Source organism: Alternaria rosae (genome assembly GCF_020736505.1).
Source record: "Alternaria rosae strain MPI-PUGE-AT-0040 chromosome Unknown BKA58scaffold_9, whole genome shotgun sequence".
Taxonomy (NCBI): domain Eukaryota; kingdom Fungi; phylum Ascomycota; class Dothideomycetes; order Pleosporales; family Pleosporaceae; genus Alternaria; species Alternaria rosae.
In genome coordinates, this window is record NW_025763578.1 from 1,525,976 (window position 1) to 1,553,353 (window position 27,378).

The 27,378-nt window shown below is 51.0% G+C and overlaps 13 protein-coding genes across 13 annotated transcripts; 5 read left to right on the plus strand and 8 right to left on the minus strand.

Moving 5' to 3' along the window:
* Nucleotides 1-320: 320 nt before the first annotated feature.
* Nucleotides 321-1,965, plus strand: BKA58DRAFT_414006 (uncharacterized protein; the record flags this gene model as incomplete). Its single annotated transcript, XM_046172458.1, has 7 exons — nucleotides 321-449; nucleotides 501-680; nucleotides 726-739; nucleotides 779-1,170; nucleotides 1,216-1,445; nucleotides 1,535-1,773; nucleotides 1,836-1,965. 7 exons carry the CDS (start codon nucleotides 321-323, stop codon nucleotides 1,963-1,965), a joined length of 1,314 nt encoding a protein of 437 aa, XP_046022211.1.
* Nucleotides 1,966-2,080: 115 nt separating this feature from the next.
* BKA58DRAFT_391710 (heterokaryon incompatibility protein-domain-containing protein) lies at nucleotides 2,081-4,555 on the minus strand. The gene has a single exon (XM_046170940.1). The coding sequence runs from the start codon at nucleotides 4,464-4,466 to the stop codon at nucleotides 2,394-2,396; it is 2,073 nt and encodes a 690-aa protein (XP_046022212.1). The 5' UTR covers nucleotides 4,467-4,555; the 3' UTR covers nucleotides 2,081-2,393.
* Nucleotides 4,535-6,666, minus strand: BKA58DRAFT_367418 (aspartic peptidase domain-containing protein). Its single transcript, XM_046168913.1, has 3 exons — nucleotides 6,192-6,666; nucleotides 5,895-6,121; nucleotides 4,535-5,791 (listed from the first exon to the last, which is right to left on the minus strand). The coding sequence occupies exons 1-3, from the start codon at nucleotides 6,566-6,568 to the stop codon at nucleotides 4,998-5,000; spliced, it is 1,398 nt and encodes a 465-aa protein (XP_046022213.1). The 5' UTR covers nucleotides 6,569-6,666; the 3' UTR covers nucleotides 4,535-4,997.
* Nucleotides 6,667-6,911: 245 nt separating this feature from the next.
* BKA58DRAFT_391712 (uncharacterized protein) lies at nucleotides 6,912-8,137 on the minus strand. The gene has a single exon (XM_046170941.1). It carries the CDS (start codon nucleotides 7,994-7,996, stop codon nucleotides 7,136-7,138), a length of 861 nt encoding a protein of 286 aa, XP_046022214.1. The 5' UTR covers nucleotides 7,997-8,137; the 3' UTR covers nucleotides 6,912-7,135.
* A 1,225-nt stretch (nucleotides 8,138-9,362) lies between these two features.
* On the minus strand, nucleotides 9,363-11,410 carry BKA58DRAFT_391714 (uncharacterized protein). Its single transcript, XM_046170942.1, has one exon. The coding sequence runs from the start codon at nucleotides 11,159-11,161 to the stop codon at nucleotides 9,650-9,652; it is 1,512 nt and encodes a 503-aa protein (XP_046022215.1). The 5' UTR covers nucleotides 11,162-11,410; the 3' UTR covers nucleotides 9,363-9,649.
* Nucleotides 11,411-14,061: 2,651 nt separating this feature from the next.
* Nucleotides 14,062-15,798, minus strand: BKA58DRAFT_295595 (uncharacterized protein; the record flags this gene model as incomplete). Its single annotated transcript, XM_046166884.1, has 1 exon — nucleotides 14,062-15,798. A coding segment is annotated over one exon (1,737 nt), but the record flags the coding sequence as incomplete, so codon positions are not given.
* Nucleotides 15,799-16,674: 876 nt separating this feature from the next.
* On the plus strand, nucleotides 16,675-17,282 carry BKA58DRAFT_242253 (uncharacterized protein). Its single transcript, XM_046166694.1, has 2 exons — nucleotides 16,675-16,904; nucleotides 16,957-17,282. The coding sequence occupies exons 1-2, from the start codon at nucleotides 16,716-16,718 to the stop codon at nucleotides 17,095-17,097; spliced, it is 330 nt and encodes a 109-aa protein (XP_046022217.1). The 5' UTR covers nucleotides 16,675-16,715; the 3' UTR covers nucleotides 17,098-17,282.
* On the plus strand, nucleotides 17,207-18,504 carry BKA58DRAFT_242264 (uncharacterized protein). Its single transcript, XM_046166695.1, has 2 exons — nucleotides 17,207-18,289; nucleotides 18,342-18,504. The coding sequence occupies exons 1-2, from the start codon at nucleotides 17,467-17,469 to the stop codon at nucleotides 18,398-18,400; spliced, it is 882 nt and encodes a 293-aa protein (XP_046022218.1). The 5' UTR covers nucleotides 17,207-17,466; the 3' UTR covers nucleotides 18,401-18,504.
* BKA58DRAFT_242269 (BTB/POZ protein) lies at nucleotides 18,469-19,559 on the minus strand. Its single transcript, XM_046166696.1, has 2 exons — nucleotides 19,183-19,559; nucleotides 18,469-19,132 (listed from the first exon to the last, which is right to left on the minus strand). Exons 1-2 carry the CDS (start codon nucleotides 19,441-19,443, stop codon nucleotides 18,608-18,610), a joined length of 786 nt encoding a protein of 261 aa, XP_046022219.1. The 5' UTR covers nucleotides 19,444-19,559; the 3' UTR covers nucleotides 18,469-18,607.
* A 602-nt stretch (nucleotides 19,560-20,161) lies between these two features.
* BKA58DRAFT_405028 (uncharacterized protein) lies at nucleotides 20,162-21,187 on the minus strand (the record flags this gene model as incomplete). Its single annotated transcript, XM_046171885.1, has 1 exon — nucleotides 20,162-21,187. The coding sequence occupies one exon, from the start codon at nucleotides 21,185-21,187 to the stop codon at nucleotides 20,162-20,164; it is 1,026 nt and encodes a 341-aa protein (XP_046022220.1).
* Nucleotides 21,023-22,419, minus strand: BKA58DRAFT_345362 (uncharacterized protein). Its single transcript, XM_046168414.1, has 2 exons — nucleotides 21,518-22,419; nucleotides 21,023-21,462 (listed from the first exon to the last, which is right to left on the minus strand). The coding sequence occupies exons 1-2, from the start codon at nucleotides 22,151-22,153 to the stop codon at nucleotides 21,433-21,435; spliced, it is 666 nt and encodes a 221-aa protein (XP_046022221.1). The 5' UTR covers nucleotides 22,154-22,419; the 3' UTR covers nucleotides 21,023-21,432.
* A 393-nt stretch (nucleotides 22,420-22,812) lies between these two features.
* On the plus strand, nucleotides 22,813-25,045 carry BKA58DRAFT_242298 (WD40-repeat-containing domain protein). The gene is made up of 2 exons (XM_046166697.1): nucleotides 22,813-23,775; nucleotides 23,828-25,045. The coding sequence occupies exons 1-2, from the start codon at nucleotides 22,831-22,833 to the stop codon at nucleotides 24,863-24,865; spliced, it is 1,983 nt and encodes a 660-aa protein (XP_046022222.1). The 5' UTR covers nucleotides 22,813-22,830; the 3' UTR covers nucleotides 24,866-25,045.
* A 348-nt stretch (nucleotides 25,046-25,393) lies between these two features.
* Nucleotides 25,394-27,246, plus strand: BKA58DRAFT_443330 (uncharacterized protein; the record flags this gene model as incomplete). The annotated part of the gene is made up of 2 exons (XM_046173970.1): nucleotides 25,394-26,290; nucleotides 26,908-27,246. The coding sequence occupies 2 exons, from the start codon at nucleotides 25,394-25,396 to the stop codon at nucleotides 27,244-27,246; spliced, it is 1,236 nt and encodes a 411-aa protein (XP_046022223.1).
* Between the last annotated feature and the right edge of the window lie 132 nt (nucleotides 27,247-27,378).

A 27,378-nucleotide genomic window follows, 5' to 3' on the forward strand; every position in this document is an offset into this window, starting at 1 on the left:
GAACACATCAGCTGTGCTGTAATATCTGTTTAGCGGTGAACCTGAGTCACTATTTTTGGGTCGCAATCGTAGTCAGAGCTTCAGGGCCGACGGTAAGGTCTTGTCGTTTTCGCGTACTGCTGTCTCGGTCTTCTACCACTGCCCCACCCTTTAACCGTTTCGACCACCGCCCCACCTACCAGCCTCTTCGTCAATCTTGTTATCTGTTGCGCAATGATGCCAAATCGAAGGTTCTGCTACGCGATAATAGTCAAATCCGATATATAGTACGTCGGGGTAAGATCGTATTGAGAAAGATGATTGAGGTAATGCTAAGAAAGATGAAGTTAGCCAGTCATCTCCTCGCTAACGGTACATGCTTCGCATACTTTGTTCCCTTTGTCAGAGTGTGGAACGATTCAGTTCCCCATAATAGTGCTGCACAAGACGCCACAGCGTTTGCAATCCAGGTACATGATGAATACAAACAACATGTTGTCTCTCTTCTGACACTGGTTCAGTATGCATATCCAATATCTCAATGGCAACAAACTGTGACGAACATCTTGGATGCTGTCGATGAACCAAACACTCTATGGCCGTATCATACACTTTCTGGTCCTCTAAATCGCACGATAGTCGGCCCAAATCCAGACACGTTGTACATTTGGGTGGCTGCCGACTTATCACATGAAGACCTCGTCTTGACTATTCCCAATATCAGCGATGGAAGAAACTGAATATAGCCTTTTTACGATATGTCAGTTTCATTAGAGATCAACAATCTATGAAAAAAAAGACTGACCGATCTCATTTATGGCAACAATTTTGCCGAGATGTCAATCAATGAGAACTCACCACCGGGGAACTATTTGATCAGACGTGCAGATGATGCCCTTGTTCAGCCAGGAATCGAATACACCACCGCGGCTGAACCATCCAGCTACAAAGGTGTGATATCTTATGCCACAACCTATGGTACAATGCTCGGTCGCATCCTCGTACGCCAAAACACCACGCAAGATATTGCGACCATACGCAGCTACCAAGATCAGACTTTCCTTAAAACGATTCCTCGTGATACATCTCAGCCTTTCACAGCACAAGCACCTAGAGTCTCACGCGCTCTCATCGACACTTCGAACGCCACCGATAGAGTCACGGGCTATCTAGACCTGCTGGCCAAGATTGGTCAGTTCAACCAACCCGACGTAATGTCAGACCGGTAGCGAGTAGCGTCCAAACTTGGCCTTGCTGGCATTGTAGATGGAGTCTACTCTCCACCTCGCACGGTTAACCTGGCTGCTTCTACCATTGCAGCAAACGTCAGCATCTCAGCGGCTTACTCCCAAAATCTAATTGATGTCGGCAACAACTGGGTCATACCCAAGGTTAGATGCCAAGGCATCTTCGGCGTCCAATACGGCTGTCGTGCCTACCGCGCACTCCGCGGTTATCTTGGCCTGGTGCAATCCGAAAACCTCTTCATCACGAACAAATCGGACAATTTGACTTTAGCCCGACGTCAGCCTTTCTCTTCACCTTCTCTGGCAAGCCCCTGATCAAGTCGATCGGGTTCTGGAGTTTGACTGTGTATGGGGCGGACCAGTATCTAGTGCCCAATGAGCTGGGTAGGTACGTCATCGGGGACCGAAGTACGCAGTTGAAGTATGAGAATGGATGCTTGGTGTATGCTGACGATGGTGCGAATCCGGCGAACGAGACTGCGCATGGGAGATTCCAGCTTCTATTACAACCTGCTGATGTTCCTCCACCGGATAACTGGACTAGCAAGTGAGTTTCCCATTATGCGAATTGATCTGAAGCAAAAGGACATGGACTGACTTGTTATACAGCTGGCTTCCGACTCCAGCGGGCGGTGGTAAGCTTCTGTACTCAGTACGGTTCTACTCACCAGCAGAGACCTTCACAGATGGGGAAAACGTGTTTCCAATTGTTGAAACTATTGACGCAATCAAGGGTTGAAGATGGTTCGTTCTTGCAGGTCATCTTCCGAAAATCACACCTCAAGATGCGCTGATGTTAGCGGCTTCGATGACGATGTGGGGTTACAGATGAATAGAGTACATCTATTCTATATGTTCCAATTGTCATTGAATTCTTCTATGCGGTGTATAGGCTAGTCGCTAGACATTTATAGAGCTTCTCCTCTGGCCACCTGATGTACAGCTGTCTCGAAATGCGTACTGTTGGTCATCGGTAGTCTCTCCATAACCCATGTGATGATACCCCGTTTGCCCCACAACGCCCTTCTCTCCATTCCACCAAAGCTCTCTTAGAGTTTCGCCCGCTAGTTGTCTTTCCGTACTCGCCCAAGAACTCAATATTTCCCCCCTAGCTTAGCTAGACTATAGATATGCGCATGCTTCGCTTTAGGGTAAAGCTAAGAGCTACTAAGTCTTAGATCCCCTAAATCTAACCGGAATCATCTTCGAATGATACCAACTCATAATAGGCGATGCTAGAGCCCCTACGATCATCCACATAGCCCCAAAATTATATTCCAGATACCGCTCGACAAGAATACAAGGTAGAAAGACGACTACTACCAGAACAGCAGTATAGCCAATGATTGGATCGAACTCTCGAACATCTTGCCAACCTAGAACAATTCTCTCTTCTCGTTGGAGCTGCTGAATCATGCGCCAGATATTCCACCTAACAAAAACGAAAATTAGAAAAGTAGAGATGATGTACATCTTTGGCGTCTGGTACTTGTCAGGATCTCGGGATGGTGATAAGTATGGAATGCAAAACAGCATTAGCGCTGCGGCGGGCCAGGTAAGGTCAAGGAGATTGCCCCCCTTGAATAACAGATCAAAGGTCCAGTAAATGACACGACATAGGCGGTATCCAATAGATCGAACGACTACAAGTAGTGATTCATAGATGTTCCGAGGGCGTATAAAATCATCTGAGCGACAATCGAGGATCTCGATGATTGTAACTCTTCGGCCTTGGATGACCTGTGCTACTGTTCGAAGAGCCACTCTACCATAAGATGAATGTTGAACCCGTTGCAGAGTTGACAGATCCTTATAGTTCCATGCATTGAAGATCTGTTCAATATCGGAGCTGTCATCGACGAGAACAGGGAGAAGCCGGGCATCCCAGACGTAGTCGTGAAAGAACCAATTCTCGCGGAAGAACGTCATGAAAAGGTAGCAGCGAGTGGTTCCCGAACTGAGCACCACAAGGGTTCGGTTGTCCGGATCTTGTGGACAGCTTGAACGATTTCCTTCAAACGTATGGGTTTCATGAGACCGTGGGCCGGAGGGAAAGATCTGTGAGACTTTGAGTCCTTTCGGCAGCGCGCGTAGAATGGATGTATTGTCCTTCAGGTGGTTTGTTGAGTAGTCAGCAAGCGGCTGCATGCTGATACACATTGGCTGCACTCTTGCAAGATCCCAATCAGTAAAGGGAACAGGCTGGAGCTCGCCGTTTCGCCTCTGATATTGGCGACTGCTGCCCTTCTGCTTTACCGGAAGTGCCAAACTACCGAATGTGTCAAGCCGCCGTGTGCAGTTGAGCACCGCGAGGAATTCGCCGTCAACGGCTCCCCTGAGGAGTGGTAGACTGATCTCAAGCCCTTTGTTTGTTATGGAATACGGCTTCACCGGTTCTGATTGCATGCTTCGCACTAAATGTTCACAAGAGGCAAATGCAGCTGGCGAATGGGCGAAAAGCTTGCCACTGTCAATTTCTGCAGACGGTGAAGTCCAAGCCAATATTGACTGATCATCCGAGTGCTTCACAATCTCTTCTTGTAGCCTCTGGAAGGCTTTAGCACCTTCGCCGTACAGCAGAGGCATGTTGATGTCGAAGATTCCAAGCAAGCAATAAGCGATGTCCTCGGCTCTTTTTGTTGTCCTCTTCGAGGCCCACGACATTCTTTCAGCGATACTTGCTTGCTTGAGTAAGGTGATATTGGAGTGAAGAAAGAGCTTATCGATTTTCGTGATCTCGCTTATCTTTTCTGCTAGATCGTCTTTTGTTCCGATGATGTTCCATTCAGCGTCGTAAAACTCAAGCCTAGGGGGTGCCAGTAGCTCTTGGAGTGTCCACCCTCTGGTAAACCATTTTGATTCGGTAAATGCAGTATCCTTCTCGGCCTCATCGATATCTGCACGGACATCGTCTAGGTAGACGTAACAGACTTGAGAGTTGCAGTACCAACGCCACATAGAGTTGATCGATTCGGAAAGCTCTGCACTGCTACTTTTGTCGATGCAGCAGGTATCAATCCAGAAGAGCTGGTGGTCATTCCTTTTGGCTTGTTCTCCACAGCCGCGGATCTTCTCATATCCTCTTTTGTCCCTATATGTGTGATCCATCATATCCTTGAAGGTGACTTCTTCATAGTCTTTTCCCCATCTATGCGAAAGAATTGCATAGCTCGGCTTGTCTTCTTCTGTATGGTCCTCAAGGTTGAGATCTCCATCTTCTTGCATCCGTAATAGACGCATGATCTGGATGTAATTTTGCTGTCAGTACTTTGGGTAGCATGTAAAAATATGACCAATAGAATTGAAATGACAGATTAGCGATGAAACTGATGTTGTGTGAAGAAGAACAGGAGATGACATCCAACGTGGTTGTCGCTTTATGGTGCGGGGGGCGGTAATGACCGCAGTCAGCTAGGGCTATGCAGGGAGGCTAGGCAATAGCCGGCGCCCACGGCTGCCCGCCTGAAGTGCCTGCGTTAGCCCCGTGCGCCCCATGAGCTCAACCGTTTGAAGCCTTGCCCCTCCGCCTTCACAAGGTCGATACCCGGCTATAAGACCTATCTGCGCAGTGGTTTTTCCAAGGGCGTGACTCCGAGCAACCATTTCGTGACCGTTGGCCGTAATTGTAACGCGCAAAGAGGAAAAATATTGCGCAAATGAACGTGACAGAACACTATAGAGCTACGGTATTGCCGTACCTAATAAGTACGAATGTGTTTTCTATCAACATGTAATCTTGTGTATGCTACAAGCGCTGCAATAAATTCGGAATTATTCCCATTTCAGCGCACCAAGCGTCATTACCTTATTCCCAATATCGTGTACCGCTAGCACATTCCTGTAGAAGTTGGCTCCGAGGATATACGGCAGGTCGCCACCCCAGGGCGGAGTAGGTGGTTCCATAAAACCCACTATGCATATCTGCTTCTGCTCGTCGATTACCCCTAGAGTTCCGTCGACGAGAACGTCTGATGAGGCGAAGGGAAGATCCGTTCCGTTGATGCGAATAGCGACAGAAGGTATCTTCGCATTGCACGAAGCCTCCCAAAGCCCATCATCCTGACTGAAGAAAGCTGGAGGGTCGAAGGCTGCGGCGATTGTGTTTACAAGGGCTTTCGGGAGCATGGTGTAAGCGGTACCGGTGTCCAGAATCGTGAATCTTTCTTGACTGTCGCCATAGTGGGTGCCTGCGGAGGTACCTGGTGCCCAGGCAATGAATTTTCCGTTGACCACAAACCCGTCCGGCCGAATAACATAGTGAACATACTCGCTCTCCAGCTGATAATGATCGAACGTCTCCTTAAGGATTGGCGTGGTAGCGTATACACCCGTGAGCGGCAACGACGATGCCGATGGCGCTCCTCCTATCGTAAGGAAACCCGTAGCTGACAAGTCCGGATCGTTCTTGCCCCTCTTACCCAGTACGACCGAGAAGATGGGCTTTGCCACCAAGCCCTGTTCATAGGCGGTCTGTAGCCATGGTTTCACAAAGATGGGCTTTTTCCCGCCGTCTTGGGACGGGTCTGCGCCCTCAAAGATGGCGGTCGTGGCACCGAGTCCCCAGCCTAGTGATTTTCGTCAGCAAACACTCAAACCAAGAGGCATAAATTGCCATCTGGGAAGCTCGCTAGCTACGCTGTTCAGAAGCAGGCAGCATGCTTTACGTACCCATAAGCCCACTAGTCAAATTGCCTGCGCTCTGCCAGAAGGTCCTGCTAACGAACGACATCTTCTGATTCTTGACGGTCACACCTCCAAAGCCGACGTTTTCGAGACCAACAACGCCAGTCGCAAATTCCCCTCCGCCATATGTCACATTGAAGTTCTGGTCCGGAATTAGACTTCCAGAAAAGCTTTTGGGGCCGTACTTTGGGAATCCGCAAGTGGCCTGAGATCTACATTGAGGAACGTTCAATATCAGACTCGAGGTACCAAATGAGAGTTAGGTAGGGTGTTAGGACTTACTGTTGCGTGCCGTTTACGTCTACACACACGAAATCGGCCTTCGGTACCCAAAAACTGCTGCTTCCAGTGTCGATCAAAACCTGAAGCGTCTCCGTACCGATGGTCACATCAATGGCATATTGCGCTCCGTCATAGATCGTGCGTAATGGCCCACCGCTCTGGCGTTTCGCAAGTTGTCTGCCAGCGCCAGAACGCAGTTTGAGGGGAACCGTTGAGTCGACGACTGGTATACCACGCTCTTGGAGTGATCGAGAATGGATCTCGGATAGGGCTGCTGCATCGCCACGCGAGAATGGGTGGGCTGGCGAGCTGGATGCAAAAGCAGAAAGGAATGCAACCGCCGCAAAAGCTACCTGTTGGTTTTTGCGCGTCTGCATTGTTGAGTTAGGCGTGAATCCAAGATTCAATGTGTAAGACAAACTTTGGGAAGAAGAGAGAGCGAACGGGAGGAACAATCAATACAACCATCCCCCTGGCTCGGGTGTAAGCGTAGAAACGGCCCGTAGACGATATTGAAGAGTATATTAATCTTACTACCGGTCAGCACGGCCGATAAAATGCCGAAATTCGCGCCGTAACGCTATACCTTCTAATGACTGATACGAATAGAAGAACCCCTAAGAGGGATCAACTTGTCAGAGGCCCTTCGTGCATAATATGTGCTAACACGGAATAATGCCAGGTACCAATTATGGAGCATTCGCGTACTCCCAAGTTCTGCGAAGATATTGCTCGAATCTACCTAGGTACGCTTGCGAACCGGGAACTTTCTATCTTGGATAGATAGACCGACCGAGATATGGTTCGCTTTTGTGGTCATAAGCATCGTATCGACGGATTAGCAGTTAGTCTCTTTTAGCCTCCAATACGGCGGTGACGCAGAGCAGACGAACGACTAGTCATACCCATACGACGAACCCATCTCAGATGAGAAGATCGCCAATTCAAGACCTCAAAACTGAACTCACAGCGACACAAGCCTCAGAACGTGAAGCGTGTGTAAGCCTCACCCACTTCCAATTCCTATATCTCCAACCATGCGCATACATGAGCTGCGCAACCTCGTTCCTTCTTCCGGCATTCCATGCCACGTCCCGCAAGCTCCCTCCATCTTCCTCATATCCCGCATCCGCACCACCCCACAATAGCCCATCAACACAATCCAGCCACCCGTTCGCCACTGCGAGGAACAATGAGTTTGACGATTTGATGTACTTCCTTTCTGTGTGAAAGCTGTCGATAGCATCAAAACCGGGTCCTGTATAACTCCTCGCTCCAGGATTGCGTGGCGGACTAGGGTGACTTGAGATTATCCAACAGCCATGACGAGAAACCTCCGCGAACTTACTTCGGAGACGCTGCTGGTATGATGTACGGAAGTGATGCGCGGGGATCATGGCCAATAGTCCCGGCATCTTCTCACTCCTTGTTGCCAGGATCGCAAGATTGGGGAGTAACGCGCATAGAGTCTGATTGGGAAGAGCTCGGGCGAAAATTGCTTTGAGCATATCGAGTTTGTCGTGAAAGTTTGGAATGCTCTCCATCCATTCACATAAGGCGTCAACTACTAACAGATCCCATCTTGCCAAGGCTGCGAGCAGGAGATTTTGGGTGAGGATGCGTCTTGCTACATCTGTTCTTGTGGAGGCGTTGCCCTTTGAATCTTTGAAGTGCTGGGCAAGGTGGTTAAGGAAGACGTCGATAATAACATGCGGATCTCTGGCCTCTGTGATGGCGATATACAAGTATTTGTACAGCCGTTTGTAAGTCATGCGTCTTACTGAACGGAGTAGCAATTTGAGCATCTCATGGCTTCCATTTTTGGCTGCAAAACCGAGGATCGTAGTACCGAAGCAGTAATTCAAATCGTCCACGCTGCTGTGGAAGCCGGCGAATGCTTCGAGCACTGCACCTCTATTGTCCGCGGCGATGGCGCAAAGTATCTCCAGAAACTTGCGATCATTCTCGATGCGCTTCTCGGGGCGGTCGTTGACAGTGTAGTCATCGTAGTGTGGCAATACCTTGCCTGTAGCAGCAGAGGATCCGTGCGCGACTAACCAGGTTTCCTCCCAGTACTCGTGCATGCAATAGCTAGTCCACCGGTTCAACTTCTCATGTCTAGCCGCGTGGTCTCTTTCCGATATTCCCAGCTTGTCAAGCTGCGACTCATACACAGGAGTGAAAAGGTGTGCGAACAGACTGTGCTTGGGGCCTTGCCTCTTGACGCGATGTTGGAGGTATGCATAACGAAGACCAGCTGGTACGGTACCCCAGAGACGTTTCCGATGGTGGTAGAGACCAGAGCCGCCGCCATCGACGAGATAATGTCGCAGTAACTCTAGAATGTCATCGGTGAAGAATATTGAACGGACTTCTTCGTTGAATATATCTATTGGATGTTAGCTACAGGATAAGGTTGGCTGGGCTTGAACAGCGTACAATTAGTCAGTCTCAACTGGAGAAACTCAGGGCGGCTATAGGAAGCGTAAGCTAGCTCCAAGATCCATTGGAGTATCTCGAGTGGCACCTTCATTCTCGCAGTTAATGGGTTGGGATTAGGAGAGGATATATCAAATGCGACTGTCGTTAGTTTTGACGGACGAGTATCGTTGTGTGTGGGTCTAAGTAATGTTCAGTGAGTCAAAGTGGACCGTACCTTGGTTGACCTCTTGAATTGCAGCCACTCTCAATGCGCACATGCTCTGGACGCACAAGGAGTCCAAGATTCGTATCGTTTCAGTGGCGTGCAACGTTCTGTATGGGCTACATTGAATGCTTGTCTGTTCTGGCCGGGCGAAGAGACGCATCTGGCATCATCTGAGGTTTTTGATTGGATGACTCGGCCAATGTCGAACGGCCTGCTTTCTGCTCTCAAGATAGCGATGATTAAATCCTGGATCGCTATGAGCTTCCGTCTTGCATTTAATGTCTTGGATTAGTCGTGCTAGCTGTTGCTCGCGTATCGCGATCCCGTTAGGACAGGCATGCGCTCCGAAGATTACCACGGCTTCGAGAATATTTGTCCAGTCATGGTCGGTTGCATGGTACATCGTCGTTAATATTTGAGTTTGTGACTTCACATTCGATGATTTTGTCAATGCGCGAGGTGGCTGGTTAAAGGGCGCTGGTATGACGCAATCGTGACTCGCGCTTTAACGATGACCCGTGCAGGGCCGTTGCAACATCGCAATCTTTGAGAGTGCATGCTTACATTCTTTTTACTTTCAAGATCGATTGACTTTTGTTAACATGTGTACAAAGAAGGCCGAATCGGCGTTTGTCGGCCATAACCTCTGGCGTCTCCCAGGGCCACCAATTCACCCAAGCGCCCTGCATGCAGCATCGTATACTATTGCCGCACCGTGCGCGCGTCGAAGCCTGCGTCCTATGGATCGTACACTGGGATTTCGAAATACCTAAAAGGTCGCGTTGTCTCAAACCAATGTTACGTTCTCGCTCTAGCCATCCACAAACACGATCCCGCCGACGCGGCTGTTGAATTCCCTCTTCCAGAGTGGCATCATGGATCTAGGGAGGGGGTTGCCGTCACCACCAACCCCGAAAACTTCCAAAATGACATCATGGCTCTCGGCTATCTTTCCAGCACTGGACGATCCGTATTGTCGGATGATCGCCGTGTGCAGGTTGATAAGCTTGTCTTTACGTCGCACTACGATATTCTTGAAGAGAGCCCTGAGCGACTCCTCAGACGGCTCTGGGAAGTTTGTGTTGACATGCAGCTCTCTCATACTCTCCGGAAGCATGTCGCCCATACAAGGGATGTCCATGTGCCCCCATGTCCTCGCTCCATCTGGAATATGCGCATCACGGCCCTGTCGCTGTCCGCTCTCCAGTGGCGGTCCACAGAAGCACTCGACGTCAACCTCCAGCTTCTGTAATTTTGTAAATCGCAGAAATGAGGAAAGGCCATTTACGACCTCGCCATGCAGCTCGTCGATGGTGATGGCGAGATCAACAATAGTATCACTATTGTAGTTTGCTAGAGTTTCGAGCATTTCGCCCGCATTCCAGTCGTGTTCGAGACCATCCCACTTCGTTTGGTGGGAGTATTTAAAAACCTCAAGAGCTGGTGTGTTTGCGAGAAAGGCCGAAAGACCGGTGGCGTCCATGCAGCAATAGGCAAACTCGACACGGGTCAATGGTGATTTGACATTTGGGTTAAGCCAATTGAAAGGTACGCCTCCCCAGTCTTCGTCAACGGCAACACAACTGACAGCGTAGATGTTCCGAATACTGTTGAGGGTCATGAAGGGCGCAAGACATTGCAAGCCAACTCTGACGTCATACCCTTCTTCCACGAACGGCAACAAGGTCTCTAGTCGAGCCAAGGGCTTCTGCCGGTGCCCGTTTGCATTAGACATGGCGACGAGCGACTGTACATGAGAAACAAGAGCCTCGGCGCCCTCACCTTCCCTGACCTCATGCCACCTATCAGGCAATTGCAGCGTCTTAAGGTTGGGTAGAAGACTCAACAAAGCGACGGTCGCATACAACTTGTCCATGGTCGCCTGATCACCCGCTCGGTCTTCTTCCAGAATGCGACCCCACCACTCGTCCTCGTCAGCATTGGCGTAATATTCGGCGCGCTGCAGCAGAGCTTTTATATTTTCCATCTCCTGCTCATCTTGGCGGAAACTGTGCGGTGTGGCATCATGCGGGGGCATTGCATTATCTTGCCGTCGGTCCCAGAGGGAAAGGGTTTCGATATACTCAGCAATGATTGGGTCGCGCGAGATGTCGTGCAAGATAGCCAATGTGTCACCGCGACGACTCCGGCTCATGTTAGTCGTGTGGCTCCAGGTCTTCCGTAGGTCATTGTGCTGTCGAATCTGGGATGCAGCACGTCCATACACAGTCTTACACGAGAGCACGAAGCTTTCGAGACCATCAGGTGCGGTACGGTCAATGATCAGGTCAAGAATCTCTGGCGGAAGATCGAGGAGTCCCATGGTAGCTTTCGAGGTGGCGCTGCCGGCGTCAATACCGCCAAAAAGTAAAGAGCAGGTGGAAGTCCTGGTAGGCAATTGAGTGGCGAAGTTGTGGCTTTAAGTGTCAAACGTGGATGAAAGGTATAATCCCACGGTTCCGATGCGAGCTAGGTGAAGCTACTGGTGGCGGCTCTCACCTGTGCATAAACGGATTCTAGAATCGCAACAGCGCAGGGTCCAGAGATGTTGGGCAGCCCGACGAGAAGGTCCGGAACCGGCAAGTAAGCGAAAAGGTGAGAGTCCGTTCATTGGCTCGGTATAAATCTCCTTGCTGCTCTCGTCTGAATTCTATGGTGGGGTAAGCTAGCGACGCTTTGGGGCTAGCCTGTGCAAAAAAAGAAGGCTCTCCCAGCTTCGATCTCCGACCATATGGACCTCGCTTAATCACCAACTTCACCTTACGTTTGACGTCTCGCTACGCCAATATGAGATACCCGTGTTACCAGTAATCCATGCAGCTATCCCGAACAGCGCCGCCTTGTCCGCCTCGAAGGGCCTTGCAATCCTGACCAGTTCGTCCGCAGGGTCTTCTGACAGACGCAAGGAGGACTACACAGAAATCGATCCCATGCCAGTTTTGATGCACATCCCATGATGTGTTCTTCCATGGCCCGAGCTGCGGGCGTTGCTTTAGTGTTTCGCGGTTGAAATACCCGTCTTACAATGTGGCAGGGTCGTAGCACTCAGTCCGTCCACTTCCTTGTGGAAGATAGCCATTCTCTGTCTAGAGAATTGCCGAGACATCGGAAGCACTTCCCAAAAGTGGTACACTGCATACCTTCTTTTGGTTAGCGTTCTTGTATACGTGGAGTCAATCTGTAGCTCAGCATTGTTGTTGCACATATCAAGAATTATCTGGGCGAAAACCTGATCGAGAACTGGCTAAGATGCTGCGTTTCCCCACAAAGAAACCTCTGACGCTGAAAGCCACATTAGTCACGAGGTACCTCTTCTGAAGTAGACACGCGATCTTCTAATTTTCCTAATCCCAAATCAAGAGACGTTGGTCTTTTCTGTGTATCTCAGATCTCGGATCTCAGAATTTGATACAACTCCACGTCTTGATCAGCTGGTTGAGCAGCTAGGTAATCCTCTCCTGATGCGGAGACCACTGGCATGGACACCGCCTTGTACTAGTCGATGAGGTTGTACCCAATATTCACAATCCGATGTCTCTTAGTCTATGCGGTCGAGCCCGGATGAGACTAACTGCTGAGATCGTGAAGCGAGACCTTGAGCCGGAAAGTAGGTTAGCTGATACCTCACTGACCCAGACAAGCGCCCGGCAGTTCTCCACTATGTCTTCCAGCATTCAAGAAGCAAGGATAAATACGGTCTATACTCCCAACACCAAGCGATTTGTACTCACGTCCAGGACGTGTAGTCTTCCAGAGGTTATCTGCAGCTACTTTTGGTAACACTAACAGGAAAATCGACGAACAGTGCTAGTCCAAGTTCAGTGCATCGTCGAGCGGGATTACCCTGGGTAGAAGTGACTGACTTGCATAACCATGTTTGTGTCAGACGTCTTGTACGCAATAGTGCTGGTGCAGAAGTAGTGTTGCTGGTACGGATGGGCCCTCCGATCCAATCATGGTGCTTCCGAACGCGATATCACGTGGACCCGGCAAATGTATCAGACACGGTTCTTACATACGTGGGCGCTACTACAGATATCATAGCATTTTCACACTTAAAAGGCTTCACACAGACCGTCAGGAGGCCCTTCCAAAACGGTTTGGTCGTCTTTCCAAGTGTCAAGGGTTTGCGCGACCCAAAGCGTCGAATATTCCCCGGTACCGTTTCAGCCCAACTGTCGACAAATTGGTTCTAGTAAGGCTTCTACACGTCCGCACATCATGACAGGTATCACGACTACTGGCGTCTTTATGCAGTCTTGTGACAACCACCTACCCACCGGGCTGCGGGCCAAGAAGCCAGGAAAAAATGTGTCATCGTCGGACCATTGTGCAATATGAGAATCCTCTTCGACGACCACTGAGATCACCGCGTAATGCGGCTATCTGTTTTGGAGCCCAGCACGTTCGGTATGATGTGGTTTCGCTGACTCAGCAGATCGCGGTTTTCTTCAAAGCAAGTACGACCTCTCTCCGAAAGTCTCCCTTTGAGATGCCAGTCTGCTAAATTCCGCTTCATTCATTTGTCAAAATGGCACTGTATCGCCATCTTTTGATGTTAGCATATCGCTTCCTCAGCTTTTGGTCCATGAAAAAACTGCAGAGTTCACTTATGCAATGTAGTATTGGGCAATAACACCGAACCTTCTAACCCTACAGGTACATAACGAGGTGGCCTCGCCCCGCTACTTGCAACTGCACAACTTTTGAGCTCTGTTGCGCAGTTTCTCAGTTCCAGCGCTGCTCGAAATCCTCCAACGGCTGCGGTTCTAGGTTGCGAAGTAACACCGTATCAGGCGCTGGTGACTTTCCATCTTCCCAGGTATCATCCTCGGCTACTTCCGTCACGGGGCCGTGATACGGGTAAGCATTACGACGACCATCTACATTCGGATGACTCGGCCGGCGGTGATGCTGGAAAGTTTTCTCAATCTGTTCGCCAACTGATAGGTGCGTGTAGTATACAGATGAGTCTCTTACCTCCATCGGCGATGGTGATGGCGCTCGGGGTTCGTCAAGAGACATTGCATCGAGGTGGGACTGAGTAAGTGGTGACTGCACGGTCCTGCGTGGGTCGAAATTGGGCTTGTTCATTTCCTCAATTCGATCTGCACGCAATCTGTTTATGTGCGACGGATGCCGTGATTCAGTAAAAAATCCCTTGACCTCCTGGCACGCATTGGCAACACTGTCAGCTAGACGATCCTCCCAAACTCGCTGACCTCGTCTCGGATGATAATCGCCGTAAGCCAAAGGGTCGTCTTCATGCGCGTAACTACTATGAGTTATGTGCAGCTGTTCTATCACATGCTTCCTTCGCTGTGCTGCATAGGGTGACTTCGTCGATGATGTATGAAACGAGTCAGGAGTCAGTTGTTCGGCGTCTTCGACAGACTCATCAGTACTGCTGGGAATGTCCTGACCCTCGCCACTGGAGTCATCGTCACGTACGCCTTCCTTCTTCTCAAACGTGGGTTTCGGGGCACGTCGATGAATGTCGTACTGGAAGTTTGTCTTTCCTGTCCGCTTTTCGTCGATGAAGTGGGGAAATTCATTGAGTGCCTTTTGTGGCTGACCACGTCTGTTCATGCAGAATTTCTGAATCTCAGCGGGAGTGAAGAAGTCGGATGGTACCATACGCCCAAAGCGGCGGCCCATGCGATTGAGCTCTTTCCGCGGCACAGTTACCTGCTTGTCGCTGCCAAATATGCGTGTGAATGTGATGCCAGCAGTGATGTCATCAGCGAAACCGAGATACACTTGGGTGTCTACTCGACCTGGGCGATACAAAGCTTCGTCTAATGAATCGGGGGCGTTTGTTGTCAAGATGACGATGTGGCCTTCTCGCGATCCAGGTCCATCTAGAGTGTTAAGCAAACCACTGAGAGTGACTTTTGTCCTCGACAGCGGAGGCGGCGGAGGCGGTAACTTCTTCTTTCTACAATCCACATTCCTGCTCTTCTTCTTCTTCGGCCTTACATTCCATGTGGTGGATTCTGAACTACTCTCCTCCTCTTCCTCTTCCTCCTCCTCATCATCACTATCACCATCATTTTCCAAAGGCAGCGGCGCCATGGTGCGTTCACGGACAACGCCAGCAGCGTCAATGTCTTCGAAGAGGATGACGCAGCGAGCGGGCAAGTTTTTTACCTGCTTCTGCAGAGTCTTATCGTCCATGCCGGCAAGGTCGATGACACAAAGCGGCAGATTGTAGTGACTCGCAATAGCGGTAGACAGGCTTGTCTTACCTGTACCAGCTGGCCCGTAGAACAAGTAGCCCCTTCGGTATGGCGTTCCGTTCTGATAATAATAGTCCTCCGTCCCATCCGCGAAGAATACCTGAAGATCAGTCAAAAGCTCTTGTTTCTTGAGCGGATTCATGTCAATCATCTCAAGTCTACGTTTCCTGGCAGTATGATGGTCAAAGCGATTGGCCGAAACGTAGCGGACACTCAAGGACGTCATCTGACCGCTGACAGTCTTATGAACGGCTCTCAGCAAGGCCTCGATGGGATTCTTACTCCCCCACATGCAGCGTAACGTGAGTTTGTCGTTGTAGCCTCGGCCGTCCGGTTTGTACAGCAGAAATGGTACGCCTTCGTGGAAGAAAGGAGTGTAGCCAGCAGAAGCGACGAGGTGGTGGGAGTTGCTCTCATCATTATTGGCGGTTTTTGATTCATGCGACAAATCTTTCCACTCCAGATGCTCGAAAGTCGGAAGCCAGGCGAATAGTTGGTTGGATGGTTGCTTGCTGATCCACATCAAAAGGTCGGTAACCAGCGCATCGTTGCTGTCGAGCTCAAGCGAGTTCGTGAGATTCGAACTGAGCCAATCATATGTTGCCTTGCCGTATGTGCGCGCGGGAATGCATAGAGCAATAGCCCAAACCAGATAGCTAAGGTCTATACCTATGTTGCTATCGATCCAGATCTTGATAGCTTTGAACAGTGGCTTGTTCATGCTGTTCTCGTTCGACGAGTCCATCAACGTCTCGAGGAAGTTCTTTTCTTCCTTCATCCTTCGATTTTTCGTCTTACGGCGAGACTCGTGGTGGCGGTCATCGTCGTCCCAGCTAGCATCGCTCATTGTTGAAACCGTTCCAACTGAAATAGTTGTGAGGCCGATAGATGACTATTAGTAAGATAGGAGAGCGTGTTGCGCTTGGTGTAGAAGAATATCAAAGATTGAGTGGCCGTTGAGAGGTGCAGAACGGCTGTAGCCGACATGAAACCAAGGGAGCGGTACATTATATAGACAGAAGAGTTCTCAGCAAGAACAGTCGTGAAGGCTCGATTGGTTCGTGGTCTGCTTCGGCGCCTGTCGAGGGTCGAGTGAAAATACATCCGACTGGGAACCATGGTCGGTATAGAACAACTTTCACCCGTTCTACAAAGTGACGGATACTTACTACCGGATCTGTTTCCAGTGTTGCATTATTAGCAGACTTTCGGATCAGACAGATGAAGGTATCTGTTGTTATGTCAACTTTTCAAAATGTGTGCAATCAGCTCCGCAGATCAGTATATCAACCCCGATCATGGAATTACTAGGTAGGGACTTTGGAGATGTAGCAGATTCTGAACGCGTCGAAGCGGAACGCGCGTGAGGCGACGTTGGAAGCGTGTGCGCGATCATAGCTGGAATCCAGAAGTATTGGCGTGAATAACACGTTGCTTCGCGATACATTTGCTGGGTAATTGCTATTCGCGATGGGGTGTTGGGAAAGTGAAAGAAGGAGGTACTGGGGAAAACGCGTGGCACGGCCTGAGAGCGGGAAGCGCGCTAGCGCGCTCACCCAACCATCCCGTGATCCGTGAGATCCCACCAAGAAAAACCCACAGCAGTCCAACGAAGCCGAGTCTGCCTTTCAGCCTGCGATGAAGCTGCTATTTCGAGTCGCGCATATTCTGCTCGTATTCTTTCTCTCTTCTCTACTAATCTACAGCGTCTATTACGCGTTCGCGCTTCTAGGGAAAGATCAGCAGTACGGCTCGCCGCAGGAGGTGCAGGCCAATTCTGAAATAGACATCAACGACGTCTCTCGCAAGCCGTCACCACAGGAGATAGTATGCACCTTTGATGGTCGCATCGGGATGATCGAGTATTGACGTTGCACAGGCTGCATCGATGAACACACTATGGGACTACCTAGACGACTGGGATGAAGAGCATTGCAAAAACGTATGCGAGGCTTCGTGGGTTGCCTGTCGACTGAGGAACTGTTATCATCTACCGGATGTCAGGAAACAAGAGTTGTGAAGACGGCATCCCGCAAGCTTGACACCTAACGCTAAGCGACCTGTACGCGATCTCGCTGCAACATCATTTGAAGCATTTCGATCGTGTTGCTGTGGCTTGCAGTGAGATTCGATATGTCCTAACAACAGTCATGTGGGGTTGCGCGAGGCTCTGGAGATGATTGCTCAATGCCGGAGTGCCCCACACTCTTCATCAATATGGCTGAGAGTACCAGAAGCACATGCATCACGATTATTCGCCCATGGAATCCAGGAACATGGTTTTCTATTTTGCGAGAACATCTACGGCTTGCGAAGATATCGGGCCTCAGGTGTTTAAAAGGAGCTAGAGAGTTCCTGCTGCGACTACAACACGATCATTACAGTCATCATGGCCTATCTCCTTGCTTTGGCTGCAATGGCAACGTCTACCATGGCCTTCGATTGCACCCGCGAGTATCTCCAAAACACAGCAGATTCCTACGTCAACCTAATGGCAACCGGCCAACACGACCGCTTCGAAAATATCGCCTACACCATGAAATACTTCGAAAACAACGCGACCGCCTCAATCCTCAGCGGAGTACCAGCCTTTGGTCTAAACATCGATGCCCACCGCTCCATCCTCGACACCACGCAATGCAAAACAATGACCGAACTCATCGTCACCGACACCAAACATCCATACATCATACACACGCAGATGACCCTAGACACCTCAGGCAACGTAAACCTTATCGACAGCATCGTGACAGATGCAGGCGACTGGGCCTTCAACGCAACCGGCACCTCCTACTGGAACAGCCAAGAAACCTGGACGCCCATCCCCGAAGCCTTACGCGACACCCGCAAAGTCGTCAAAGCAGCCGGCGATGCCTACGCCGACCGCTGCAACGACGTCACAGTTCACGTCCCCTTCGGCACGCCCTGCGCCCGTCTCGAAGGCGGAGCTTATACCGGTCGTAGAAACCTCTCGGCTAATACGTGTGACATCGGCGGGCTGCCGGAACATGTCCCCATGACGAATCGCAAGTATGTTGTTGATGAGGTGATGGGTGTTGTGGATATCTTCATGGGGTTTACGGGGCTGGATCGCACGAGGAATACGGAGGGTGCACCGGATAGTCATATGTTTCGGATTGAGGGGGGCAAGATTAGGTATATTCATACGGCGAGTGCGTGTTTTGTCGATGGATGCGGGATGAATGGTACTGGTACGTTGGTGGGTTCAAAGTGTTATCGATTGTTGCGCTGACGTGTTGATAGGTATTCCACCGAGTATTGGTCGTCGGACGTTGCGTCAACGAGCGGCCAAGCTTCATTAGCTCACATCTGGTGCTATAGCCGCTAATCGTTTCGGGATTCCGTGTGTGAATACAACGTGGGAGTATCTTAAGATGAGGTCGGCACGAGTACAAAGGAACTGACAAGCAATGCCACTTTACTAGACACTGCTGCACACTCATTAGCAGTCCGTTCCATCTCTTGTCTCAATACCCGCGCGATCCGTGTTGAGCATCACAATCCCCTATTCAATCCCAATTAACCCTCGCCTGAATCTCAGGATGATCCTCCAACCACTCCTCCACATCCCCCTCATCGACCACCAACCCAGGATGCATCTTCATAGCATCAACAAGCACATCCCTAATCCCCTTGTCATCATCCGGCGTAGACGTAAACGCCTCTTCCAGCGCATCAGCCAAGTCCAGACCCTCATACTGCCAGTACACATGCAGAACGTCTATGACTCCCTGGCGTGCGAAGGTCTTCAGGTCGTGCATATCGAAGTAGTCGGCGACCGTGTAAATGCGTACGTGCAGGAGAAGGTGAGAAGCAGATAGCGTCTTGCCGGCACATGGGCATTTGCGTTTGAAGATCTGATGGGCGGAGGGGGGGCCATGCAGGAGGGCGTAGGTGCTGTGGCTGCAGTAATCTGTGGGGTGGACGGCCTCGCCGCCAGGAAACTGATAGATTGATGTGTACATGTAGTCTAGGATGTGCTTCATGGTGGTGATGTCGACGTCGGGTATCTGTACTTCATTGTCATCGTCCTCCTGCAGTGTTTTAGCATCGCATGTATATCGATGTGATTAACGATACTCACCCTGCCATTGAAATGAAACATGCGCGTAAAATACGATGATGAGGCTTCCAGGATGCTCTTGTGGGTGATGAAGCGCTGGCCCTCGCAGATGATGGTGAAGTCTGAGGTTTCGTCATCGAGTGCCAGCCTTGTCTCTTTGATCTTGGGCTTGGATGGTGTTGGAGGAATATGGCCTGTCTCTTCGAGCACCTGAGATGCTTTAACCTGGGGCGTCGTGGGGACGACCTTGCGGATGGTGGTCGCTTCGGTTGAGAGATTCATGGCTTTGATGTGGTCTGGGGTCGGAACGGTTGTTGATCAACACGGGTGTTGACAGCGAGGGATGTGTGGTAATGCGTGTCACGAGATCGACAAGCCCATACGGAAAGGACTTTCTGGTGCGGCCAATTGCTTGGTTGCGCTGTACACTGTGGCCTATAGCGGGCAGGGAGTCGTGAGCGCAGCCTTTGTTATCTCAGCTCTACAGATTGGTGACGGTGTCGTTTCCTAGGCAATCACCGAAAGGCCTGCGGAGAGCAGGCAACGCTTACAGTCGACGCATTGATCTGTGATGGTGATGGTGAACGTGAGGATGAAACGTCTAGGCAAACATGTGGCGCTGAAGAGATCAGCCCGCCTTTGGTAAGCTTTGCAGGGATGTAGACCGCGGTGATGTGCGCACCCGCGTCGATCACGCGCATGCACGTGTTGTGAGTTCCGTCTACTGTCGTTTTCATGGACCTGTTAAAGTGAGGACTGGCCGTTCATTGCGAGCAATGCAGTAGTCTTGTAACGGTTACTTGCTTGAAGGCTGAAGGACTCTTCTCGGAACAGTAATAAACAACCTGAGTACAAAGATATAGCTTTGTTGTCTATGGACCTTCTCGTTGACGCGGCCTTTGTGCTGTCAACAGAGTCGTGAGTGTCAGAAAGGTCAATCTGGACGGTGAAGAGATTGCCGCGTTGAGCTACTGCTGTGACGTCATCGCGATTACCTTAGCTACGTCCGCGAAGATTCGCCGAAGGATATTGGACGAAATCGATTCACCAAATGTATCAGCACCGCCGCTAGCATGAACCCGCACGCATATCTGAACATCTTCCCTCTCCGCCTCAGCCCATACGAAACAAGCACCGTAATGTTAACAGCCATTACCACGAACTCCAACGTCTTTGTCAGGACCGAGGCAACACCCACAAAAATGAAAACATCGCAACCCAAGATCATCAGAGCCTCTCTTAAGAATGCAGCACCCCTCATAAACGCGAGCGTGTTCTGGTGCCTTGGCTGTCGTACCATAGCGACCTGAACACTCATTCCGGTAATGATGCATAGAGCCTGAACGACCATCCGCATGGCAGTCTCGGAGAGGTGGATCCTGCAATCCGTACTCAGTAGAGTGGAGAGAAAGAACATCTCAATGGGAGCGCCATAGAGATCATCCAGCCTCTTCAGAAGGCCTATCGACAGGAGAAACAGTGTCACGCCCCCCAAAGATACGAAAACCAGCTTCATGTAATAAAGCCAGAACGAGAAAGCGTCTGCCCATGTCAACTGTCGTGCGAAGAAGGCGTATGAGAGTAGCGCCATCTTCAGTTCGTGAGATTGTGTATGTGATCGACAAAGCAGAGGGACACTCGCGATTTGCGGGCCTGCGAGTACAGATCCTACCAGCAGTGCGTGGTCGACCAGTGTCTTGGTGTAGCAATTCGACAAGAGACAGCACATGGCGTGGTTCATGGGGCTCGCATGTTTGACGGCGAGAGGAACTGCGCAGAGAGAGCAGTTTGCCATGTTGAGCTTCGAAGTTGTCATCTTGAGACACTCGCTGCCGATGAGATGGCCGCAGGGTAAGAGTCGCACTGCTTTGCATGGAAGTTCGTTTGGGTCGTCTTCGTTGTCGACGTGATCGAATGGACGCATGCATACGTAGCATTCATCTTCCAGGTCGGGCGACTCGACGTCTTCTGTTTTGTAGGTTTTTAGTGAGGCTGTGATGGTGTAGATTGGCTGGATTGATGCCATTGCGACTTAGGTGATGCTGAGGAATAGTGAGTTGTGGAGTAGTTTGGGAGGTTGTAGTCTGGTGCTAGTAGCTATATCGAAGGTTTCGTGTTATAGTGGCGTTCACGTGCAGTGTACTAACAGATGGCCCGTTAGTGAAATGGGTGAAATTGGCAACGAATAGTCACAATGTGTTCTATCCACGGTCTGCACCCTTTTCATACCAAGCAGTAAGATACTCTCAACCAGTATGATCCACAACATCTTTATTGCTGCTTTGCAGGTCGCAACATGAGCTACCACAAAGTTAGCCACACTTCATAACAATCTCAAACTCAAACACAAACTCACAATGAAGTCCATCTTGTCCTCCCCACTCCATCGTCTCAAGTCCAATTCCACTGTCTTCACAGCCTGAAAACCATGCCTCGCATACATCGGCGCACCCATGGGACTCGCTTCAAGGAACGCCTCAACACCAACTTCATCCGCCTTCTCGCAACCCCATCGCACCAGCATGCTTCCCGCTCCTCTTCTCTCATGTGCCTGCAGCGTAACCAGTGTATCCAACACATAGTATGGCCTCCTACCCAGAATCTCTCGCTTGTTTGCGTTGAACAACTTGAAGAGTTCCGCGAACATATCCGGATCACTTTCTTCGTATGGTGGTGGGATCGTGAGGTCCGCGTCGACTTCTTCCCAGGTTCGTTCTTTTGCGTTAGGGTCATTGGGCTTGACGTAGCGCCAGCGTGCCCCTGCAATCATCTCGCCGGTCGAGGTGTCAACGCACTTGAGGTAGAGTATGCCTTTGTTGGTGATGCCATCGCGGATGTCTTCTCTTACTTGATCGAGGGTTTTCTCAGATGGCTCGCCTCGCGCGTAGAGGATCTTATTGACGGTAGGACGGAATACTTCGTGACGTATGCGCATGTATTGTTCCGCTTCCTCTGGTTTAAGGAGGGAGACTGTGAGGTTAGGGTCTGGCATATTGGTGGTTGTGGGGATGTTGACGATGAAAGAGTTGTGTCGGATCGAGACGAGAAACAAGAAACGAGATGGATGACACTGACAAACACCTCAATGTACGACGTAAACTTATATGTGTATGACTCTGCCTAAAGTAGAGTCATACCTTCCATGTTAGGCGTCGCCCGGCATGCCTGTCGGAATCGGAACTGGCGGCCAATAGTAGTCCGAAGGGATGGGAGCTGGAGATGAAATATGATCTTTCTTACCCCCCCTCCAAAAAAAAAAAGAATGGTGTACTTATCATTCTACACCCTGCACGCAAAGGAGCTGACACAGTGGCCTTGTCACGTGTTTATTAATGGATGATGCAGCCCCGGAGATGGATTCCTGCCGGGAGCAGCTCATGATCTAGAGCTCAAATACTCGCTTGCAGCATGACTTCTATTCAGCGTGCCCCCTTTCAAGATGTAAGATCTTTCTCCTTTGACTCACACTGTTCCATGTTAAGTTTAAAGGCATTGCCATGGTGTCGTTGTGTTACATGCCGAGTGCTGCGAGTGGTGGTGTTGCAAAGTGCTTATTGCGGGGCTTCGCCTAATCTTTACCGCGTACCAGGGTCACCCCTGCAACAATTTCTCCCTCAGTTTTGCGATCGCGCGCCCGCAGCTTTCATTGCACGTTCACGACAAACCACAATGGCGCCCGCAAAGACGATACCACACAAGTCCGGTGGTCACCAGCGCTATGCTCCCGAGAAGGCGAACGGCCCCGCGCGATTCCAGTCCGAACTCGAGGGCTCAGACGACGATGCAAATGCAGGCGCACTGCAGCCGGTGAAGGAACCACAAGACGATGACTTTGAGGGGTTCGGCACAGAGGAAGAAGCGGGAAACAACGGAGCTCAGGATGAGGAAAGCGATGACGAAAGTATAGATATCCAGACGGAAAAGAAGCAGGAGAAGCCTGTCTTGCCGAAGGACGCTGAGGAAGAAGAACTGGAGCGCATGATCTTTGGCGACTCTGAAGGCTTCCGTCAGGGTCTGGAGAACTTCTCGCTCGATCCTACGTCAAATGCATACGGCGACTCATCGGACGAATCCGGCGCAGAAGAGGCCGACCTCGACGCTGTGGCAGACCAGGACCTCTTCTTCTTCGATGCTGGCCCAGTCGCTGCGCCCGCGGGCTCCGTGCCTGCAAAGGCAGCAGAATCAGATGAGGACGATGGCAAGCCCGCCTGGGAAGACAGCGACGACGAGAGGCTCGTCGTCAGCTTGGCGTCGGTGCCGCAACTGAGGAAGCTGCGAGAGACGGCAGATGACGACATGGTCAACGGCAAGGAATATGCGCGTCGGTTACGGAAGCAGTACCAGAGACTATACCCGACGCCAAACTGGGCGGCACACGCGACAGGCAAGGCCAACAAGAAGCGTCGACGAGATATGGATGACGACGAGAGTGGTGATGAGTCTGCGAGCGATATGGATGTGGATGAAGAGGATCTGTCTACTCAGCCACTGGCTAGGCTACTGAAGGATGCGGACATCCTGTCACAAACCTCAAGAAGCGTGGCCAAGCGGAGGAAGGTGCAAGCAGGCACCATCGACATTCAGCGACTGAAAGATGTCGCAAAGGCCGGGCCGGTGAGTACCGCGATTCCATTGTATACGACCGTCTTACTGACTGCTGCTCTAGTCTGCCATCACCTCCCTCTCTTTCCATCCCGCGTACCCGCTGCTCCTCTCCTCCGGTCCTAGTTCGACACTATACCTTCACCACGTCAACCCCAACCCGCCGAACCCGAATCCTCTCCTCACGTCCCTGCACATCAAAAAGACTCCTCTGGTCACCACAGCGTTCCATCCTTCGCCTTACGACTCGCGCATCTTCCTCAGCGCGCGACGTCGCTACTTCCACGTCTGGAATATCGCGACCGGCAGAGTGGAGAAGGTGTCGCGTGTATACGGCCACCAGCACGAACAACGAACAATGGAAAATTTCTCCCTCTCACCGAACGGCAAATACATGGCTCTTCGGGGCTCCTCGAGAAAGGGCGGTGGTGTTATAAACATTCTGGATGCAAGGACGCTGCAGTGGTCCACACAGGTGCGCGTCGAGTCAAGAGGCGGTGTTGCTGACTTCGCGTGGTGGGGCGATGGCACTGGTATGAGTATTGCGGGCAAGAACGGAGAGATAACGGAGTGGAGTGTTGAAGAAGGTGTCATAGGACGATGGAATGACGAGGGCGCTGTGGGTACTACAGTCATCGCCCTTGGTGGCAAGAGCGGACGTGAGAGCTGGATAGGCGGCGATCGATGGGTAGCCATTGGCAGCTCAAGCGGCGTGGTCAACGTTTACGACCGGCGAGCATGGAGTGAGAACGACCCTTCAGTCAAGGGTGCCAATCATGATACAAATGGCGGCATCCCCAAGGCGCCGAAGCCGGTACGCGACCTGCAGAACCTGACGACGCCGATTTCGCATCTGGCGTTTACCGCGGACGGCCAAGTACTTGCTATGGCGAGTCAATGGAAGAATAACGCGATGAGGCTGGTGCACCTTCCATCTGCAACCGTTTTCAAGAATTGGCCTACCGAGAAGACACCGCTTGGCAGAATCACGGCAGTCGCATGGGGAAGGCCGAGCGAAGAGGAGGAGAGAGAAGGCAGCCTCGCACAGCTAGCAGTCGCCAACGAAGCTGGACATATCAGGATGTGGGAAATAAGAGCTTGATCTTGGGATCGTCGATACTACAGCGGACGCCAAATCACTACTGTTTTGAAAGAATTTCGGTGTCTAACATGGCCTACCGAAAGCATTGCACATGTCACACCGAAACGTTTCCATATATTCGAAGAAGCAGCGCAAATGATTGTCTTGTCCCTCATCACGATGGTAGGCAAGCTGCGTCATCTGCGAGGGATCAATAAAGCACGGGTTCTTACATGCTTGATCACAACTGCTGCGAACTCCCGAGCCAAGAGCGGTCAGCAATCATCCATCTCACTTTCCAACCATTCTGCAGACATGTCGGATCGTCCTCACTCTGTCCATTGATCCATCGTCTGTCCTTACTGTGTTTTCATCGTGACCATGGCAGGTACAGTCGTCACGCACCTGGGCTTAAACACCCGCCTCGTACAGCTTCCTCCATCACCACAACAGCACTTTTGGATACTTCTTGCACCACAATCATTGCACAACAGCCTATCAGCAACATCTTCGCCAGTGCATCATAGCAACAACATTTCCTCTCTCATCATGGGCAAGAACAAGATCCGCAGCAAGGACAAGTCAAGGAAAGGCGAGACCTCTATAAGCGAAACCAATAGCTCAAGCACCCCTTCGACGTGGACATCTGCTCATGGGGCCGTCATACCCAGATCCACTAGCAATACATCTGATCACCAGCAGCTACCAACAGAACCCCCTGAGAAAACGCTTTGTGTTCCAACCATTACCTCCCTCAAAGACACGACTTCATCCAGCCCTTCATCCGGTTCATCGCCCGCTCCTCCGATAACGCGTGTGAGGAACTCGGAAGAGAAACGAGACTCGGTCATCTCAAGTATATGGGAAGGTCCAAAGCAACCGTCCAAACCCAAAGCCACCACCATACCCAAGCCGTTCTGGGGCTTCATGCCCCGCAACTGGTGGCCATGTCGCATCATACGCTGGATATACCACTTCTTCGTCGCCCTGACCCGGATACGCTGGACCGACAGGCAAACCTCCAAGGACCTTATGTTGACACTCGCTTTCATCGGTATAGTCTTCGCCGGCGGCTACGTCGCCCTGGACATGTTGCTCAATGCAATACCTGGTGTCTCGGCTCAAGCCATTGATGGGAATTGCAGCATCGTCTATGTTACTGTTCCTGGACCGATCATTACGGTTTCGCTTGTGGGTGCGTCGCCGACAAACCCGGCGAAGGGTACTTACTACTTTTCCGTTGTGAATAGTACGACGGAGTGGCTTGACAGTATTGCGCCGCCTAGTCGGTTCAGTACTTTGCCTACTAGGACGGCTGATTTTACGCCAATTGTCTCCTCGGTGGGGGTGTCGAGTATGCCCTCTTCTGGTGCTGCTATTATGTCTTCGTCGTTGGGACCGACTACGTCTGCGCTGTTCGTATCAGGTCCTTTGGCTTCGTCATCTGTAAGTTCACCTTTGTCGGGCCCAGCATCGCCTGAGACATCGAGCTTACCTCGGCCCATCAATCAACCGCAGAGACCTTATCCGTCATATCCTGTTTCAACGAGCGTTGTCACTATCAGCAGCGGGTTGTCTACTTCCTTATCTACGCTTTCCACAATTCTGTCGTCGTCTACAATCTCTACACTTTTTAACACTACACCCTCCCCAGTCGTCTCATCAAGCACTCTGCCGGGTCTGAGCTCAAGCATACTACCAAGCACGCCTGGCGGAACATCTTCGGTGCTTCCAACCGGTTCGAACGTATCAACGACTTCAAGTGCACCTACAACGTTGACAAGCTTATCGGGTGGCTCGGCTACCCTCAGCCTAGGTACATCGACAACTACTGGGGACTCTTTTGTTTTCCCGTCCACGCAGAGCGATGGCTTCACCGTGTCTCTACCTAATCCCACTTTAGGACCGACTCTTTCTGCCGACATATCGTCTAGTACCTCCATGAGCCTGACGAGCAGTATCGGCAGTTCTGCAGTATCATCGTCAACGGATCTTACACGATCGCTATCTACATCTGCTTTCCTCTCGTCGAGTAGCTTGGCTCCATCTACTCTTCCCACCAGTTCAGGCAGCTCCTCCGTCGTGCCATCGACAGGTCTCATCACGTCACCGTCTCTTGTGTCCACCAGCGCGAGTTCCAGTTCGACACCAGAGATACTGCCAAGTTCAACTACGTCGCCCACTCTGAGCCTTACATCCAGCCCTGCATCGTCGTTGAGCTCGCCGAGTCAGCCTTTGACCAGTATGACCATCCCAAGCACCTCCACCGGTTTTGCCACACTGTTCCCCATTACGAACTCGTCGTCAACTCTGAGCTTCAATGTGACCTCTACCTCTTCTACGCTGTTGACTTCGGACACCATGACGAGCTCTTCGGTTGGCTCCAGCTCGTTGGTCGGTAGCTCCATGTCGTCTGCTAGCACCATGAGTATTCCATTCACCACCACTGCGTCCAGGTCACTATCGAGCTCTCTCTCAGTTTCGCAAGGTACTCAGGCTCTCAGTTCGACCGCCAGTAGCGTGGTGTCCAGCTC